A 19,461-nucleotide genomic window follows, 5' to 3' on the forward strand; every position below is an offset into this window, starting at 1 on the left:
CTAGGCGACATCCAAAGGTTAGGCAATACCACTGTTGTCGCACAGCACTTACACACTTGAAAGAACCAAACAGTATTACAAAAATAGTTACTTTATTATGGTATCACAAAAACCAAAATACTGTATAGGCAGTACCCCAACTGGAAGTAAGGGGTAACATTATTATATACACATTAGATGTCAGGAATTAGCATAAAAGGCAATAGAAAACAGTGAAAACAATAGTAAGTACTGAAGGCCGTAGGGGGGTAAAAGTGAAATGTGAAAGTGGAATCAGTAGAGGGGAACTGGAGGAACTAGGAACGCCAAAAGGTGAGTGCCAGAGTGCCCCCCCCAATGACCAGGAGAAGAGAGGTAAGTACCTTGTTCTCCCCAAACCCACCAAAAGGATTTCAGAAGAGGATTTTGCAAGACCCAGACAAGGCTGCAAGTAACTAAAGGTGGATCCTGCTAGAGGAAGGCCTGTAAAGGAGGGGGGGACAAAGTCCAGTTCACGTTGGAGTGTCTGGTGTTGGCTGGAGCCACTACCCATCCGTCTGTGGATGCAGGACCAGGTTGCCGAAGACTGTCAGCAGTGCAGCACTGGAGGAGCTGAAGAGTTCCTGAAGTGATGCAGTCGACGTCCCACGCCAGAAGAATTGCAGTTGGTCAGTGGTGTGGAAAAACCACCAACAAGTCTTGACAAAGGCAAATGTTGTGGAAGAAGAAATTCTGAGTGGACGGGGACATGCAAGGTCCAGGGGGGCTCAATCCACGGAGAGGAGTCTCTGGTAACCCTCAGCAGTTAGAGTCACAGGAAGAGGAGGCAGCCCCCACAGGAGTCGTGGTGAGGCCCACACAGCACACCTAGAAAGGAGTCCCACGTCGCTGGAGAAGCACCCAGAGGGCTGTGCGTCATAGGGAAGAGTGCTGGGGGCTACACGGAGCCCAAAGATCCCTTGGAGGAGATGGCAACAATCCTTGGTAGCTGTAAGAGAGGCGGTGCATGGGGTTACTGTCCTGCATGGAGAAGCAAGGGCTTATTGTCTCCCAAGTTAAACATCTGGTAGAGAAGGCCAATGGACCCACTCTAGGCCACCACCTGTGATGCAGGATACACGCAGCTCTTGAGGAGAGGAGATCCATGCATCTGGTCATTGTTGCAGTTGGTGCCCGCGGATGCAGGGGAGAGACTCCTTCACTCCCAGGGAGAATCCTTCTTGCTTTTCGTGCAGACTGAAGACTTGTCACCCTCAGCGGATGCACAACCAGGGAAAGTTGCAGTTGCTGGAAGGAGCTGTGAAAACCATGTTGCAAGCAGAGTTGTGGCTGTGGATGCAGATGGTCGGTTCCTGGAGGGTCCAGTTGCAGTTCCGTTGGCCAGAAGGTGAAGTAAATGATGCAGAGGAGTCCTGCTAAAATCTTGCACATCGAATCTGAGGACCCAACCAGTAGGGGAGACACTAAATAGCCAAGGAAGGGGGATTGGTCACCTAGCAGGGTAACCACCTAACATGAGGGCGACAAAAGCAAACAAACACAAATGATGAACGGAATCAGGAACCAATCAAACATTTTCCCCCAGTCACAGATCTGGGTTTAATCCATCAATGCTTTTGCTCACCATACCACCCTATTTTGGACCTTAGCCTTATGCAAATCAGTCTTGACCCTATTCCCCTTGGGAGCAGCCCAGCCCGAGTTGCCAGGCCAGGTCCTCCCTGGACCGGAAACAAGCATCCTGGGACTGGTTTCAGGGTATCACCCTTTATCAGCCAGGCTAGCTTGAATCCAGTGGCATAGTGAGCCCGGGGACCCACGTCTGGGCATACCCTTTGCAGTTAGAGCAACAAATGTATAAACAACTGATGATTTGGTGGGGAGAGGGCTTTAGAAGTTTCTTTGGGTCTTTCCACTTTGTGCCCACCATTTTTCTCTTTCGTGGGCAGCAGGGGAAAATTAGCAACCCCTTTCTTTGCCCCCCCCCCCCCCCCCCTTTCCCTTTCCCCTTCCCTTTCCCCTTCCCTTTCCCTTTCCCTTTCCCTTTCCCTTTCCCTTTCCCTTTCCCTTTCCCTTTCCCTTTCCCTTTCCCTTTCCCTTTCCCTTTCCCTTTCCCTTTCTGGACACCCTGGTTTTGACCCAGTGGTCAGCCTTCTTCCCACACTCTTGAGGAGAGGCTAACTCCAGATTCACTAGGTACTGATATATTTTTCTGTGGTGCAGTTAGTCAACAAATGGTCTTCCATAATTAGATTATAGAGCCCTTCATAATCATGCATCTTACTATCTTTAAGCCAGCTTTGTAGTGTTTTGACTTAATTCTTCAAAATCAATCTGGGACTAACTTGAGGTTTTGAAAGCCTCACTGAACTTAATTCTGTACACCTAAGAGGTGAGTCCAATTAGGGTATCCTTTCTTAGGTCATAGAACTCTGCATCTTCTTCATTAAGTGTCTTAAGTCTATCACTGTACTTGACTGAGAAAAGCTCCAAGAGTAGAGAGACCCAATGCTTTTATTTGACGTTTCTTATCTTACAAGCCCTCTCAAAGTCTGTAAACCATTTGGTGATATCCTCCTCCTCAATATATTTGGGGACGATCCCTTTGGGGATTTTAGGCTGCTACCATTCATGGGTGCCAGACCCAATTCAGCCATTACATTTTCTGTGGCCAGGAGTTTGGCCTCATGGGCTACTCTTGTGACTAGTCTGTCCAGTTTTAGGGTAGAGGTTGCTGTTTTCCTCTCCGTCCGGGGAATTGGAAGGGGAATTCTCCCCTTGAGTACTGTTAGGCTCATCTTCACAGGCAGGGCCTTCACCAGTTTTGTCAATGTTTTTTTTTTGTTGTTGTTTTTTTTCTTTCCCTTGGCCTTGTTGAACTCAGCAAGCAACTCATGGAGGTGTGTCTTGGTTAGTTGAGGCCCAGTTGCAATTTTGCAAGCCCTGCAGATGTTCTTTAGTTTGAAGCAGCTACCTTTTAGGTCCTAACTACTTGAAAACATGTCATCCTGTCTCCTCTGAGGTTGACATGTTTTAAAATAGTTGGGACCTTTCTAGAAAATTACAAAACACTCTAGGGCCTTAAAGAGTTGGACAGGGGGACTTTACACAAGGTGCTAACAGTTCAGATTAGAAATTTGGAAAAATTGAAAGAGTTGCAAAGATATTTTTTCGGCTGATGTCAATTATGAGTTTTTCTGAAAACACCTATTGACAGAGTGGTATCAGCAAATGCAAAGTCTTCTAACCCACTGCTGATAAAACCTGTGTAGGAATCTGGCTATCTATGTAATGTGCCGACTGCAAGGGGACACTATGGAGATAGTCCAGGCGACCTTTATTGGTTTACAGGGGTTAAAATAAGAATTTCAAATGCTCTCTTTTGTGGTAGTGTAGGCACACAGTTTAAGCTTATCAGAGGGTAGTGCTTAAGTCTTTGCTCAACACAGTCAATAAATATGACACACATCCAGAAAAAGCCTGAGACCAATGTTTAAAGAATGTTTCAACAGCATAAAAATGTCAAGGAAGGTATGTACTGTTACAATGTATCAATTTTTGCAAGTTAACTCAAATGCACTTTTATGTGTTAAAGGACTTCCTTTGGGTTAAGTACTTTTACTGCATTGGGGATCTTTGTAGTTGATTCTCTGGGGCAGCCTTAAGGTTGTAGGGGGCCAGGGAGACATAGTAACAATGAACACTGGCAGTTTAGTTTTACCTGTCCTGGGTAGTCCAGGGGCAGTGGTGCTGGATGGGCCTGATGTTTTCCGCACTGCACGGTTGGCATAGATGGGGGCCACATGGAAACCGGCTGCAGAGGGGGACTTGGGGACAAGTCCGTGAGCTCCCAGTGGAGGGCTCTGTCGGTGGGGGTTTGTGGGAGTAAAGGAAATCAATCGGTTGTTGTGGTCCCAGGCTGTGGAGCTCGGGTGCAGCGGGTTTTGGTTGTCTGGTCCTCCTGCATCAAGGCACCCCTGGTTCTCAGTCGGACCTGCAAGAAGGGGACAGTCATGGTCCTGGCCTCTCAAATGCTGCTGTCCCACGACGGCTGGTCACTGGTTGTGGTGTTAGTCCAGACTGGGCTCAAACAAGCCTTAGTTGCTGCAAGGGGTCCGGTACGCCAGATATTGGTGCAGGACTGCTCCGGTAGGTCCTGGGGTCTTCTCACTTGGTGGGCAGACTGGTGGCTGATCCTCCTGGGGCATGGTGACATCTCTTGGGTGGCTGCTGCAGCAGTGGACCCAGTTGTCACCAAAACATACTGGACATTGCAGTTGGTGCCCACAGAGTGTAGGGAAGTTTCTCCTCCACTTGAGGAGGGGGAGGGAGGTGGGGTGGTACTGACCGCCTCGTGAATTACTAGAGGCTCTCCAAGGCCTTTCGAGGATGCACAGCTGCAGGACGATCTGGTTGTCACAATTGTCTAGACATCAGCAGGTAAGGCAATTTTTTGCACCAAAGTCCACCAGCAGTATACAGTTCTTAATTTTTCACCTTTTTTTGGTCCTTCTTCTTTTGTCAAGGGAATCTCAAGTTCTGGTGTCAGGGGGCAACCTAAATACTGCATTTACGGGTGTTTAGGGGAGTGTAGGGTAGTAGCCAATCAGCTATGATATTCTGTTCTGTAGGTCTTGTATAGCGCATGCTTACCCGGAGGCCTCCCAGCGCTGCCATAGACAGTGTGGGTAGTCAGAATAGTGCTGGCGGGAGAATTCAGACGCCAAAAAGCCAGGTCTTCAAATCCTTGCAGAAAAGAACCTCACTCTCCAGAAGATGCAGTTCGAAGGGTAGTGTGTGCCGAGTTTGGGGGCCAGTAAAGAAGTGTACCGGCCACACCAGTGGCCTCTGCGAATTCTGGTTACCCTTGAGGTCACTAAACCCCCCGTATGACCACTTACTGTGGGTAGTGGGCATAACCGTGTCCATTCGTAGAGGAAGTCCGGCAGCCCACCTTGGGGTGTGAGTAGCATGATAGTGCAACATGCCTACTTGATAGCTAATTTCCTGCCTGTCCTGGTGCCAAATGAGCATCAGGATAAGGAGTGGCATTTCCCAGGTATGTGGAGTGGGGTGGGGGAGGCGGAAGGTGGAGTTTCATACCAAAGGCAGCAGGGTCTTTGAAGTCCCTGGCCTTGGTATACATATTCACTAGCTATCCTGCTGAAGGTGGTGATAACATCTTCCTCTGGAGCAGGCATTGTTTCTGGCCTGTGAGCACGCAGGCTCTCACCTCCAGAGGTTCAGAAACACATCTGTGGTGGCAGGCTGGTCGATGCCAGTCAGGCAGCACTCTAGAGAACTGGTAGATTTTTAGGAGCCACCTCTAAGGTGCCCTTTGTGTGAACGTCCTACAAAATCCAGTACTGTGGTTGGTGCCTGCAAGCTGTAGGTAAGTGGCTCATTTGAGACCAAACACCATAGGTTTCATTGAAGCTGGGAAACTTGGAATGATGATTGTCCAGTACATTACATAACTTAAGATGGCTTCCCTATTCACTTGTAACATCTAGTAATCGAGCTAGACATTTCAGGGGTGTATCAGCTCATGCAGGTATGCCCTCAGATCAAGTATAATGCACAGTGCCATAGGGCTCTAAGGCCTGCTGTAGGGTTGACTTACATATATTAGATGCAGTGATTTGGGGTATGAAACACAATGAGTGTTTTCACTTCTGGCTTGCACCATGTCCAGCAGTCTGCGATGGCAAGCTGTGTGCAATTTTAGGGGGAAAAGAGGGTGGGAGGGGGTGGGGTGGGGAAGAATCCCTTAGGGTGGCACAATACATGGTGCAGCCCTTAGGGACCCTCCCTAGTACTCAGGTGTAAAGAAATGGCTCCCTGTTGCAGTTACCCCCCACTTTTTGCCTGATACTGATGCTGACTTGACTGAGAAGTGTGCTGGGACCCTGCTAACCAGGCCCCAGCACCAGTGTTCCTTCACCTAAAATGTACCATTGTATCCACAATTGGCACATCCTGGCATTCAGATAAGTCCCTTGTAACTGGTACTTCTAGTACCAAGGGCCCTGATGCCAAGGAAGGTCTCTAAGGGCTGCAGCATGTCTTATGCCACCCTAGAGACCCCTCACTCAGCACAGACACACTGCTTACAAGCCTGTGTGTACTAGTGAGAACAAAATGAGTAAGTCGACATGGCACTCCCCTCAGGGTGCCATGCCAGCCTCTCACTGCCTATGAAGTATAGGTAAGACACCCCTCTAGCAGGCCTTACAGCCCTAAGGCAGGGTGCACTATACCATAGGTGAGGGTACCAGTGCATGAGCACTGTGCCCCTACAGTGTCTAAACAAAACCTTAGACATTGTAAGTGCAGGGTAGCCATAAGAGTATATGGTCTGGGAGTCTGTTTTACACGAACTCCACAGCACCATAATGGCTACACTGAAAACTGGGAAGTTTGGTATCAAACTTCTCAGCACAATAAATGCACACTGATGCCAGTGTACATTTTAGTGTAAAATACACCACAGAGGGCACCTTAGAGGTGCCCCCTGAAACTTAACCAACTATCTGTGTAGGCTGACGGGTTCCAGCAGCCTGCCACACTAGAGACATGTTGCTGGCCCCATGGGGAGAGTGCCTTTGTCACTCTGAGGCCAGTAACAAAGCCTGCACTGGGTGGAGATGCTAACACCTCCCCCAGGCAGGAGCTGTGACACCTGGAGGTGAGCCTCAAAGGCTCACCCCTTTGTCACAGCCCAGCAGGGCACTCCAGCTTAGTGGAGTTGCCCGCCCCCTCCGGCCACGGCCCCCACTTTTGGCGGCAAGGCTGGAGGGAACAAAGAAAGCAACAAGGAGGAGTCACTGGCCAGTCAGGACAGCCCCTAAGGTGTCCTGAGCTGAAGTGACTCTAACTTTTAGAAATCCTCCATCTTGCAGATGGAGGATTTCCCCCAATAGGGTTAGGATTGTGACCCCCTCCCCTTGGGAGGAGGCACAAAGAGGGTGTACCCACCCTCAGGGCTAGTAGCCATTGGCTACTAACCCCCCAGACCTAAACACGCCCTTAAATTTAGTATTTAAGGGCTACCCTGAACCCTAGAAAATGAGATTCCTGCAACTACAAGAAGAAGGACTGCCTAGCTGAAAACCCCTGCAGAGGAAGACCAGAAGACGACAACTGCCTTGGCTCCAGAAACTCACCGGCCTGTCTCCTGCCTTCCAAAGATCCTGCTCCAGCGACGCCTTCCAAAGGGACCAGCGACCTCGACATCCTCTGAGGACTGCCCCCTGCTTCGAAAAGACAAGAAACTCCCGAGGACAGCGGACCTGCTCCAAGAAAAGCTGCAACTTTGTTTCCAGCAGCGTTAAAGAACCCTGCAAGCTCCCCGCAAGAAGCGTGAGACTTGCAACACTGCACCCGGCGACCCCGACTCGGCTGGTGGCGATCCAACACCTCAGGAGGGACCCCAGGACTACTCTGATACTGTGAGTACCAAAACCTGTCCCCCCTGAGCCCCCACAGCGCCGCCTGCAGAGGGAATCCCGAGGCTTCCCCTGACCGCGACTCTTTGAACCTAAAGTCCCGACGCCTGGGAGAGACCCTGCACCCGCAGCCCCCAGGACCTAAAGGACCGGACTTTCACTGGAGAAGTGACCCCCAGGTGTCCCTCTCCCTTACCCAAGTGGAGGTTTCCCCGAGGAATCCCCCCCTTGCCTGCCTGCAGCGCTGAAGAGATCCCGAGATCTCTCATAGACTAACATTGCGAACCCGACGCCTGTTCCTACACTGCACCCGGCCGCCCCCGCGCTGCTGAGGGTGAAATTTCTGTGTGGACTTGTGTCCCCCCCCGGTGCCCTACAAAACCCCCCTGGTCTGCCCTCCGAAGACGCGGGTACTTACCTGCAAGCAGACCGGAACCGGGGCACCCCCTTCTCTCCATTCTAGCCTATGTGTTTTGGGCACCACTTTGAACTCTGCACCTGACCGGCCCTGAGCTGCTGGTGTGGTGACTTTGGGGTTGCTCTGAACCCCCAACGGTGGGCTACCTTGGACCAAGAACTAAGCCCTGTAAGTGTCTTACTTACCTGGTTAACCTAACAAATACTTACCTCCCCTAGGAACTGTGAAAATTGCACTAAGTGTCCACTTTTAAAACAGCTATTTGTGAATAACTTGAAAAGTATACATGCAATTTTGATGATTTGAAGTTCCTAAAGTACTTACCTGCAATACCTTTCGAATGAGATATTACATGTAGAATTTGAACCTGTGGTTCTTAAAATAAACTAAGAAAAGATATTTTTCTATATAAAAACCTATTGGCTGGATTTGTCTCTGAGTGTGTGTACCTCATTTATTGTCTATGTGTATGTACAACAAATGCTTAACACTACTCCTTGGATAAGCCTACTGCTCGACCACACTACCACAAAATAGAGCATTGGTATTATCTCTTTTTGCCACTATCTTACCTCTAAGGGGAACCCTTGGACTCTGTGCATGCTATTCCTTACTTTGAAATAGCACATACAGAGCCAACTTCCTACATCAGGTCCTAGTTCCCAGGTACCATTTACTGTGGACTTATAGAGATACTACACTGGGTGGCAATTGTATGCAATTCGAATTTTATCTTGTTATAGTGAAAGAGCACTGGCACTGGGGACCGGTCCCAGTGCACCTCTGTTGAAAAGTGGCAAAACATGGGACTGACCATGCCCAAAAGGGCCACTTCCCTATAGGCATATACGGTCTGTCGTTAACAGGATACCTTATAATATCAGTATCTGCCCTTGCACTGGCGCAAAGATGTAGGTTTCAAACCTTTACACCTCCAATAAGGGCTTTTATTCCTCTGGATGTAGCTGCCCGTCCTGGTTGTAGATTACATTTTACCCATGCTTGTATCATTACATGGGTCCCACATGAGAACTTGAAGGTGTCCACGTCCCAACTAGCCGGACGTGTTTTATCCACGACTGTGAAGAAAGAAAAGGTAACAATGTTGTAACACTGTTGTAACACTGTTGAAAGTGAATTACGTCATGCAAGTACACTGAGTCAAGTTACTGTAAATTGTAATAACTATGACTGTCTTATTAAGGGAGACAATGCATTATGTACAAATTATGATTAGATGCATATCAATAACTGCTACAGAGATCGCAACGCTTGAAAACAGTCCGCATGGAAGATGGGGGGGAGGGGGGTAGTTAATAAGAAATTTGTGGGATAATCCTCCCCTCTGAGTCCTTAATAGAATTGAAAATCCTTGTTGCATAAACTGGAATTGTTTTTATTCTATGTGGGGACCGGAGGCTTAGGATTGTGCTTGTTTAAAGTTGATGTAATACAATAGAAGCCACATCAACAAAAAGTTTATAATAAAATATTAAAAATGTTGAATCTGCTGACAAGTCCGTCGCTCTTACGTCCTGTAACTGTGACCCTAGGGAAAATGACTTTGACATAGCACCTCTTACTGAGTGAGCACCAAACTTTGAGGTGTCAACTCCTGCTTCAGTCAGGATCCATCTCACCCAGTGTAGTGAGGTAGCTGAAGACACCGGAGGAAAGGGCTTCTGGAGAGAAATCAGGAATTGACACCCCCCTCCCACCGGGATCTGACAATACTCTATAGTTCGATCTTCATATTCTTTTACGCAGTGAACTATGCATAATTTGGGTTCTTCAGCGAATTGAATGCCTCCTTACCCAACTTACCAATGGATGTTCTCCTACTGACTTCTCATCAGTGGCCATGTGACCTACAGAAATAGCATACCGGTAATTATTAACCGACTAGTAGCTTAGACCTTCAGATGCCATTTCTGACGGAAAGTTTGTTAGAGGTAATGGGGAACCCCAAGGGATCCAGTTCCGTGTGTTGCACCATTGTACCCATATGCCGCAGGCAGAGGTGTAACGCTTGAGTGGCGGATGACCATAAAGCAGATACAAACCCGAGACATTGCTCCGGAAGGTCTGGCAGAGTCCAACGCTGCCTGAAATGCGTTGTGCCATGAGTTGGAGTTTTTTCTGAATTGATCAGACAGTGGGGCACCCCTTCTGGATCTAACAGTGTAGCATTGGACTCTGTACTGGGGTGTCTCTGGACATTTCCATAAGTACAGGGAACCATGGCTGTGCTCTCCAAAGGGGTGTGACCAGGATCCGTTCCACCCTCTGTTGTCGAGTTTGGGCTGCTTCTCCCAGTATCATGATAAACGGGGGAAAGGCATAGAGAAGTGGATTTGTCCATTGTTGTAGAAAGGCGTCCGTGACTGTGGCCATGGGATCTGGCCTCCACAAGAAGAACCTGACTATTTGATGTGATAGACAGGATGCAAATAGATCTATATGACATTCTCTTTTTCGAGGCCTTGGAACACTAAATGATGGAGTTTCCATTTGCTGGAATCCTTGAGGTACCTGGAGTTCCAACCTGCTATCCTATTGAGTTGTCCCAGAAGGTATTCAGCTGTCTCAGTTATCTGGTTCTGGAGGCAGTAATACCGAAAGGCCTTTTTTATCTGTTAAAATTCATGACCATGCGCTCCCCAGTTTGTTGACATACTCGACTGCTGAGATGCTGTCCATGCATAGCAATATGCAGCAATTGGAACATGGGGCTAGGGTCCTTATTGCAAAAGACCCTGCTAGAAGCTCTAGGCACTTGATGTGCAGTTGAGACTTGCTGTGCGACCAGTGACCGCCTGTGAAAACGGTGCTGCACCTGGCCCCCCAAGGCACACTTGCTGGCGTCTTATTCCAGAATGACATCAGGATGGAAGCCGAAGATGGCTCTGCCATTCCAGGCTGACATGTGGTCCAGCCGCCAAAGTAGTTTGCTGAATGTTTCTGGTGTGAGGTGTATGAGCTCTGTGGAAGCTAATCCTTTCTGTAGGTGGGGAATCTAGTCGTTGAAGCACCCTGTAGTGTAACGGCGCTGGGAATATGGCCTTGTATGGAGGATGCTAATAAACCCACAATTCTGGCTAATACTCTGAGGGATATTTTGTCCTTGCGAAGAGTTAATTGGATCTCCTTTTGAATTGAGTGTAATTTCTGGGCCGGAAGAGAGAGAAGAGAAAGAGTCTATCTTGAAATCCAGAAACTCCATCTGTCGTAGAGGTGTCAGATCTGATTTGAGTTGATCAGAATCCCTAAGTCTTGGAGCAATTGTATGGTTCATTCTAGGTGTTGTGTGAGGGATTGGGTATCTTGTGCCTTAAGGAGGATGTCCTCTAAGTAGACGATCATATGAACACCCCTTAAATGGAGCTTTTCCGTCACCAGCTGCATCACCTTGGTGAAACACCATGGATGGAAGAGAGTTCGATTGGTAGGACCTTGAAGTGGAACCATTGCCCGTTCCATCTGAACTGCAGAAACTTCCTGTGCAGGGAAAGAAATCGGGATTGATAGGTATGCATCCTCCAGGTCCATACGGACCATCCAGTCTCCCTCTCTGATAATGTCTCTGAGGAGGTTGATGCCCCCCATCTTGAAGTGACGATAAAGAATCCAACTGTTGAATTCCTTCAAATTGTTGAATAAAAGTGCAATCCCATAGGAAAAATGGATTGGCTGGGGCAGGTCTGTCGGGGTTCCCAAAGAATTTTAGGTGAAAACCCGAGATTGTCTCCAGAACCCCTCTGGTCTGTAGTTAATAGGGACCAATTGTGTAGAAAGAACCTGGTCCTGCCCCCTAGTATTACTGCACTTCTGACAAACTGCCTAAACATCTGGTGAACTAAGATATGACCAATCCCCAAATTTGGAGCAAGATGGGAGACAAATGGATTCACACCAGAGTGGGTATACAAACTCATACTGGGGATGACAAGAAGGATTCTTCCAAGAATCAGGGGAAGGGTGGAGACAAATCTAAAGACAAGAACGAGTCTTCATCAGGCCCAAAAAACTCTTCTGGGGGTAGATCTAAATCATTTTTCTCTTCATCCTCCCACAATAAACCTTGGTGCCACTTCTGTAGACAAAAAGGACATAGGACATGTGAGAGCACCTTTCCTAAAAAGAGCACCAAGCACCAAACTGGTGTCCCCTAAACAACACCTACTTGGTCACACTTACCAAGTCACACATGCTCACAACAACACTAAGTGCCAACCCTTCGGTTGGGTGGGGTTCCTGGCCCTAATAAAGTTGTAGTATCCTCTGACCTGCCTGTAGAAGGTTTACTGGGCAATGATTTGGAGACTTCAGCCTGGGCTGAAGTGAAGTTGTAGGCCCATGAAGCAATGCTGGGCATCCAGGGGCGTATCATTTCACTGACAAGAGCACAGGCCAAGAGTTGGGGAAAGCGGGGAGCAGGAGGACCCCTCAGGGAGTAACGTAGCCTGGAATAGAAGTCCTGGGCTTCTCTGGAAAGCCGGAGACAGCAAGCTGCTGCTCAGGAAACAGGAGATATCAGTGGGACCCATAGGGACCACTGGGACAATGGCTTCCTGTATTCTGATTTCAAGGACCCCAAACATGGTGTCTTCAGGAGGTTGGTCTTTCCTCAAAGGTTTTTGGAGTTCTTATTGACTATAGCACATGACATTCCCCTTGCAGGCCATTTGGGGCAAAGGAAGACTTGAGACAGACTTGTTCCTCACTTTCACTGGCCTCATATGTCTGATGACACAGAAGAGTTTTGTTGCTCCTGTGTTACCTGCCAAACTAGTGGCAAGACAGGGTGCACTCCAAAGGTCCCTTTCCTTCCACTACCGGTGGTTGGGGGTACTCTTGCAGAGGGTGGGGATAGACCTTGTTTACCCCTTGGACCCTCAAACTGAATCTGAGAGCAGAGTTATACTGGTGGTGGTGGACCATGCCACCAGGTACCTAGAGGCAATTTCCCTTAGGACCACAACAGCCCCTGTAGTGGCCGAGGCCCTCCTGGTAATCCTCTCTAGGGTGGGTTTGACTAAGGAGGTGGTATCAAACAAAGGTGCAGACCTCATGTCTGCATAGTTAAAAGGATTGTGGGATGACATACAAATTCACCTCCCCATACCGTCCTCATACACATGGTTTAGTTGAGAGATTCAACAAAACCTGCAGCCACGTATCTCAGTACATTTGACTTTACTGCAGGTTATTGGTAGATCAAGTTATCTGACGATGCAAAACCAAAGACCGCATTCTCAGCACCTGGTGGGTGCTATCACTTCACAGTGATGCCCCTTGGTTTGAAGAATGCCCTTGCAACATTTCAAAGGTTGGTGAACAAAGTTCTCCAAGGCTTGGAAAGCTTTACTGCAGCTTATCTAGATGATGTAACGGTCTTTGGCCCACGTGCGAGGATCACCTGGTCCACTTTGGAACTGTGCTAGAGGCTTTAGAGAAGGTAGTGCTCACTGTCAAGGCATCCAAATGCCAGATTGGGCAAGGCAAAGTGGTTTATTTGGTTCACCTGGTAGGTGGAGGCTAATGTCAGCCACTATAGGGCAAAATCCCAACTATAATGGATTGGGTTGCCCCTACCACTCATTCCCAAGTCAGAGCCTTCTTAGGCCTGACTGGGTATTACAGAAGGTTCATAAAAGGGTATGTCTCCATTGTAGCCTCCTGAAATGACCTCACATCCAAAAGGATGCCCAAGAAAGTCTTATGGACAGCCAGCTGCCAAAAAGCCTTTGATGACCTAAAATAGGCTCTGCTCCCATTCTCAGAAGTCCTTACTACTCCAAACAATTAATTGTCCAGACAGATACTTCAGAGGTAGGAATAGGGGCAGTACTTTCACAGCTTAATGAAGAGGGCGAGGATTAACCTGTAGTATAAGGTGGTCAGTCATTGAGAGGCAGGCCTTTGCTGTGGTCTGGGCCTTGAAGCTGAGGCCAAACCTGTTTGGCACTCAGTTCCTTGTTCAGGTAGACCACAAGCCCCTCCTACAGTTTAAGCAAATGAAAGGTGACAATCCCAAACTGTTAAGGTGGTGCATCTCCCTACTGGGAGTAGACTGTTTAGTTGAACATAGACATGAGCTAGGTGGTGGAGTTTGCTCCTGAACCCTCCCTAGCCAATGGGATAAGAGTTCACAGGCCCCGACTTGCCTACTTTTGCAGTAATTCCTGTTTGTTTCAATTCATGCAGGACAACAATTTAATGTTATGGCATATCCAGGATGGCAAAAGTCTTCTAGCTCTCTAAATGTGAACACTGAGACCTGTGTGTTTGTGTGGAGTGTCCTGTGGCGATCCTTTTCTCCCGCATCTACTCTACAAACCCATTTCGACACCAGCTCTGTGCCCACAAACCCCCAGAGAAAATTCCTTGCTATCCTCTTCTCTCTTTCAAATGTGCCTCAAATGTTGTATGTGGCTCAACCTTTCTGTCAAGATGGCTTTGAAACTGCAGTGCCAAAAGAGATGCCCACAGCCCCCACCCTGCATTTCCTGTATACTTAAGAGTAGTCAACTCTGCCTATTTGGAGCAGCCTGTTTGCTCCTGGCAGACAGTTTGCATGTTTTTCACACCTTATCTAGACTTAACACAGGCTGAGAGCTGGCAATCTTATGCTAATTAACAGTTCTGGCAAGTAATGAGCAACCTGCTTGCATCGTTATATAGCATCTAATTACTAAATTCAATTAACTTTACTATTGTTTGAAAAATCGTATCTCCCGTTCCTCTCAATAGAGTTGTCGTTTTGATGTCTAAAGCTAAAAATACACTTATTTTTTTATCGATTGATGTTGGATATTTATTGTTCAGTTGATTAAACCTGACTGTTCTGTCCCACAGCTACTCAGGACAGAGCTAAGGGTTTTATTAAAGAAACGTATCTGGGCCTGATAAAGATTGTGACATTACATTGTGAGACTTCACAACCACACAATAATCCAGTTTCCTACACTCCCAATTCCAGGTTCCATAAGTTAGTTACTCTAACCTGTACTAGAGAATTATTCTTAAATTGAACTGTTTTCATATGCAGCTCAACATATTTTTTTTTTTTTAAGGCTTTCTACTTTGATCATTTTTGATTCACAGTTTTATTTCATTGCAGAGCAATGATGGAGAGGAACGATTGGCAGTTGTGCGCCTTCTGGCCAAATTGTTTGGCTCTAAAGATTCAGACTTGGCTTCACAAAATAGACCTCTTTGGCAGTGCTTTCTTGGACGGTAAGTATACTTTCTCCTTTAGAAAGTTTTTCAACAGGGTTCATTACATTTATCTTCCTAGAATGTGATATTTATAGTCTCAATACTTTGTTTCCAGAGCCTTTCATGTTCTCACTCAAATGTCAGAGTAGTTCCATCAGTTCAGGGATACCAATGGTTCATTCAGAGCCTTTCTGCATGCAATGGATAAAGGTATATTTATCTGTTTTGCCGATTGAGTAGATAGTTTCAAATGCAGGCCCTAAATGATCAAAGCTCACTAAACTATGCGATCTATGATTAGAAGTACTATTCTTTGTCTGGAAAGAAGCTTTTGACTATAAACGTTGTTATTTTAAGCGTCTGGGTTCATAGGCACAGTGCCTTGACACCTGGAATATTTCAAGCTGTGCATTTTTTTTTTGGGCAGAGATTGCCATTTGTATGTCAGCAGGGTGTGGCACAACAAATTTATGAACCTGCCTGCAATTCTTGTACAATTATATTAATTCATTGGGTAGTGTTCACTGCATCCTTCCTGAACTGTTAATGTGTTAAGTTGCTTAACGTATTTATTCCTTTTTCACTTAAAAATACATTTGTGTTCCATAATTTTACAAATCTCCTGTATTTACACATCCTGTTTAAGGATAATTCTAAGTGCATTTTGTGGTTTCTCGTGATTCATCAAGTGAAAAGTCTGAAACTAATGAAACGTCTAGTTAGTTAGCCGTGTGTGCGGCTTAGCTGGAAGGCCAACCGCCCACATGTGACCAATCCACCACAGGCACTCATCCCTCTCACTTTTTTTTTTTTAATGGTTTTCCATGGCCTGCAAGGTCCAATATGTCCGGGTAACCCCACTCAATAGAGCCCACCTTTACCTTATTTTTATTTTTGCTTTTCAGGACAAAGGGAACACGTCCCCATGTCCTGAAATGGCAACTGTAACATTACGTCTCTTGTTGCAGCCATCCAATCAGAACCCCACCTCCTGAAAGAGTGAGGCGGTTTGACAGGAAATGAGGCCCTCTTGGCCAGTTGGATTGTTCTATTTAAAGGTAGGTGCTCTCATGACTCCTGCAAGTGTCCAGAAAACTGAACCATCCAGATATACATACATGTTTAGGTTGAGTGCGTAAGCGCTTTGACCTGTTGTAAGTATTGTGGACTTTTAAGCACACCCATGTCATGCCCATCACTTTCAATCAGTCGTGGGCTTGCCTTTCAAAACTCCCTTGATGTCATTGGTAAATGCTTTAGGTTTGTCCTGCCTTGAGGCTGTTTTTGTCACACATTGCAGACTGCCCGTTACATGGATTATTGCACAGTTGCCAATATACTTCAGTGTGGGCGAACTATATATTTTTTGTCTCCCATACGCGCTGCATGGCAGCCATGGTGCTCACAGCGCGAACAGGCTCAACAGCGTGAACTCGATTGGCGGTTTTGGAGCGCTGGTCACATTGTTAACTAATCAGTGTGATGTCTTGTGGCTCTCCCCTTGAAACACTTGAAATTGGTAAATGCTTTACAATAAAACAGAAATCCTCAAAGCCAATACTACAATATTAACTGTACTTGGGGAAACTTGCCCCATATTGCTTTGCAGGGCATTACTATTACAAAACATTTATACTCGTAACTCAGCCTGTGGTGATCCTAGGTCAATGGGACCACCATCAAAACATTGACCACAATGTGCTCTTTCTGTCGACATCATCTCTGGGTCCTCACACTGTTAGTAGGGACTCCAAAATAATGACGGCTACTACCATTCATTATCTTTTTAAGCTCCCTCATGGATAGAACTTTTATTTTACAGCTGGGAGAAGTTGTGGTATGGATCTTTTTTGTAATAGCATTGGATTAGGCCTGCTAGCCTTGAAAGTGTGTAATGCACTATGCCCTCGGGGGGCTAAATATATGGTTACACTGTATTACTTTCTCCCATTCTTTTTTCATGTGGCTATGCTCTCCAAGGGCTGACTGTTCTGAGCATTGCAATCAACATACTATAATATTCGCAGCACGAAAACTCGCCCCTAAATGCTTTGCAGGGCATTATTTTTTACAAAATATGTATTCATAACTCGGCCTATGGTGATCCTAGGACAACAGGACCACCTTCAAAGCGCTCTTTCAGGGTACATCATCTCGAAGTCCCCACACTAGGTTAGTCAGGCCCCAAAATAATAACCCCTCTCACCATTCAGTGTCTTTTAATGCATTACTTTCTCCTGTGTTTTTTTACCATGGGGTTATGCCCTCTAGGTACTAACAATATGGTTTATGACCATGTTTCTTACAAGTTATATTTGTTATGGTGCCCTGTAGGGGCTGTTTTGAGCATTACAGTCTAATGGCAAAAGTTTATTTCTGATAAATGTTTATATGACTACTGTATATGGTTAAATATTCTCTCCTTATTACAATTATGACCATAATTCGGGCCCATTTACCATCTTTATTACAGTATGACTCTTTGAACACTCTTGATACGTTTAGGTGACCCTTCTAGTTTATTTCTCTTATGTGGCTGTCTTGTGTCTTTATTTAGGGAATTGTTATCCAGCCAGCAGCTCTTATGGTGCGGTGGTGAAAGTGGTATTCCATTGTAATTAGCATGACAAATTTAAATTATGATAAATGGCAAGATTTTAATTGCCGAGGAGGAAGAATGTAAATGGAAGTGCTTCAGTTATATGCAGGACCACTGGAATTATATGGGGGGGGAAATCGAAATTATGAGGCAGGGTTGACCAATTTATGTGCCAAGTTATGAATTTACAGTGCCAATAGCTCTAACTCAAGCAAATGTGAGACGTATTGCATTGCAAATGCTTGTTAATCTTATTATCTGATAGACTTCTAGTTGCAGATTCCTTACCTTAGAATTTCCCCCAGGCGTCAGACTGGAACTGGATATTTTTCTTCAAGCAGTACCCTTGCGCGCTGTCAGGTGGCATTGGTCGACTCCCTGTCAGTCACTGGCATTGTGGTCGCTGTGATGAGGTCGTGATCTTATATAGTCACTTTTTGACTGACTTTTTAACCCTCTTTTGTCTAAGATTTTTGACTACTTAGTGCATCGAGATGTCTTCCAGTAAGACTTGATTCTGATGGATACAACTACCTGTGGATTCCTCACCTTATGATTTCACCCATGCGGCAGCATCCAACGGAAAATCTTCTTCCCAGCTCTCCACGTCGTCTCGGACGTCAATTGCACGGTTCCACGCGACTCCGTCTGACCTCACCGTGCCAATAAGAGGTCCTCACCCATAGGTCATGCTAACCTCTCCTGCCTTCCCCCTTACCCATTTTGCCCCCCAACCCCCACCTCACCCGGGCTCCAGGTCACTACACCATCCCTATTCACCCCTCCCGCACCCCTCCCCATACTCTCCCCCTATCTGGCCTATTTTCTCTCACAACTCTCCCACTTCCTTTCTTCATATCATAACTCATACGATCAACAGGGGTGACCTTCTTTGTATAGCCACCGTCTAACCAGCCCCCTGTAATAATCTTAAAAAATGCACATCTCCATAATATATTGAATACAACTATACACACCATATTCAGGACATATTGCTCCCACACATCCCATTCTAAAGTATTGATCTGAACTACCGTATATGTTACCCCCGCAGGAGCTGGTTCTTCACTCCGCTTTACATCTTTACTGTATCTGTACTTTACTTACGTAAAACCCCAATAAAACCTATTTTGAAATAAAAAAAATAAAAAAAAACTGCCATCCAGAGAAAGAAAAAAGAATCTTAAGATGGTGCCTGCTTCAAGGGATTTTCAGGGCATACGTCTGACATCACACAAGGAGGGTTATAAACCCAAATGATTGACGTCACCTTTTGCGGGGGGATTGGGGGCGGGAGGGTATGGCTTTGGGAGTTTTCCAGGCCCAGCCACAGAATAATGACCCAACCACTAGATGCAGAGTAATGACTTTAACTTTGTGGGGAAGAAGCACCTTACCCAGGCTGCACACATGGCAGTTTTTTTTTAAGGCTGTATGATGCTTTAAATATGTAGTCTGTGCTCTCTGGATTACAGAAGCCCAATTGTGTTTCTAGTTTGGAAGCTGCATTGGGTACTTTTATGCTCTGGGCTTGAGGATTCCATCATAGACTAGAGTTGTTTTTTCTGATTTAGTTAAATCAGCCGTGCTGTGGGTGTAGTCAGTGTGCTGCGTACATGTGTATTTTTGCTTGTATGTGTGTTGTAATTGTTAGAGTTGTTTGATGCTTTTAGCAAGAGTTTATTTAAGGTACTTGCATATTTGAGGATTTGAAGTGTGTATCTGAAGCAGTTGTTTCAGGCATCTTGTAAAGGTCTACAGCAGGCTTCTCCAAAGAGTAGCTCGTGAGCTACTGG

General features: G+C 46.4%; 1 protein-coding gene across 1 annotated transcript in view; it reads left to right on the plus strand.

Annotated features, from left to right (window-relative positions):
• Positions 1–19,461, plus strand: part of PDS5A (PDS5 cohesin associated factor A) — an 831,005-nt gene that overhangs the window by 123,584 nt on the left and 687,960 nt on the right. The window contains exon 9 of the mRNA XM_069202018.1: positions 14,969–15,084. Coding sequence (XP_069058119.1) covers positions 14,969–15,084 — 116 coding nt within the window. The remainder of the gene's footprint in view (positions 1–14,968; positions 15,085–19,461) is intronic.

The sequence above is a fragment of the Pleurodeles waltl genome, chromosome 1_2 (assembly GCF_031143425.1).
Source record: "Pleurodeles waltl isolate 20211129_DDA chromosome 1_2, aPleWal1.hap1.20221129, whole genome shotgun sequence".
Classification (NCBI taxonomy): domain Eukaryota; kingdom Metazoa; phylum Chordata; class Amphibia; order Caudata; family Salamandridae; genus Pleurodeles; species Pleurodeles waltl.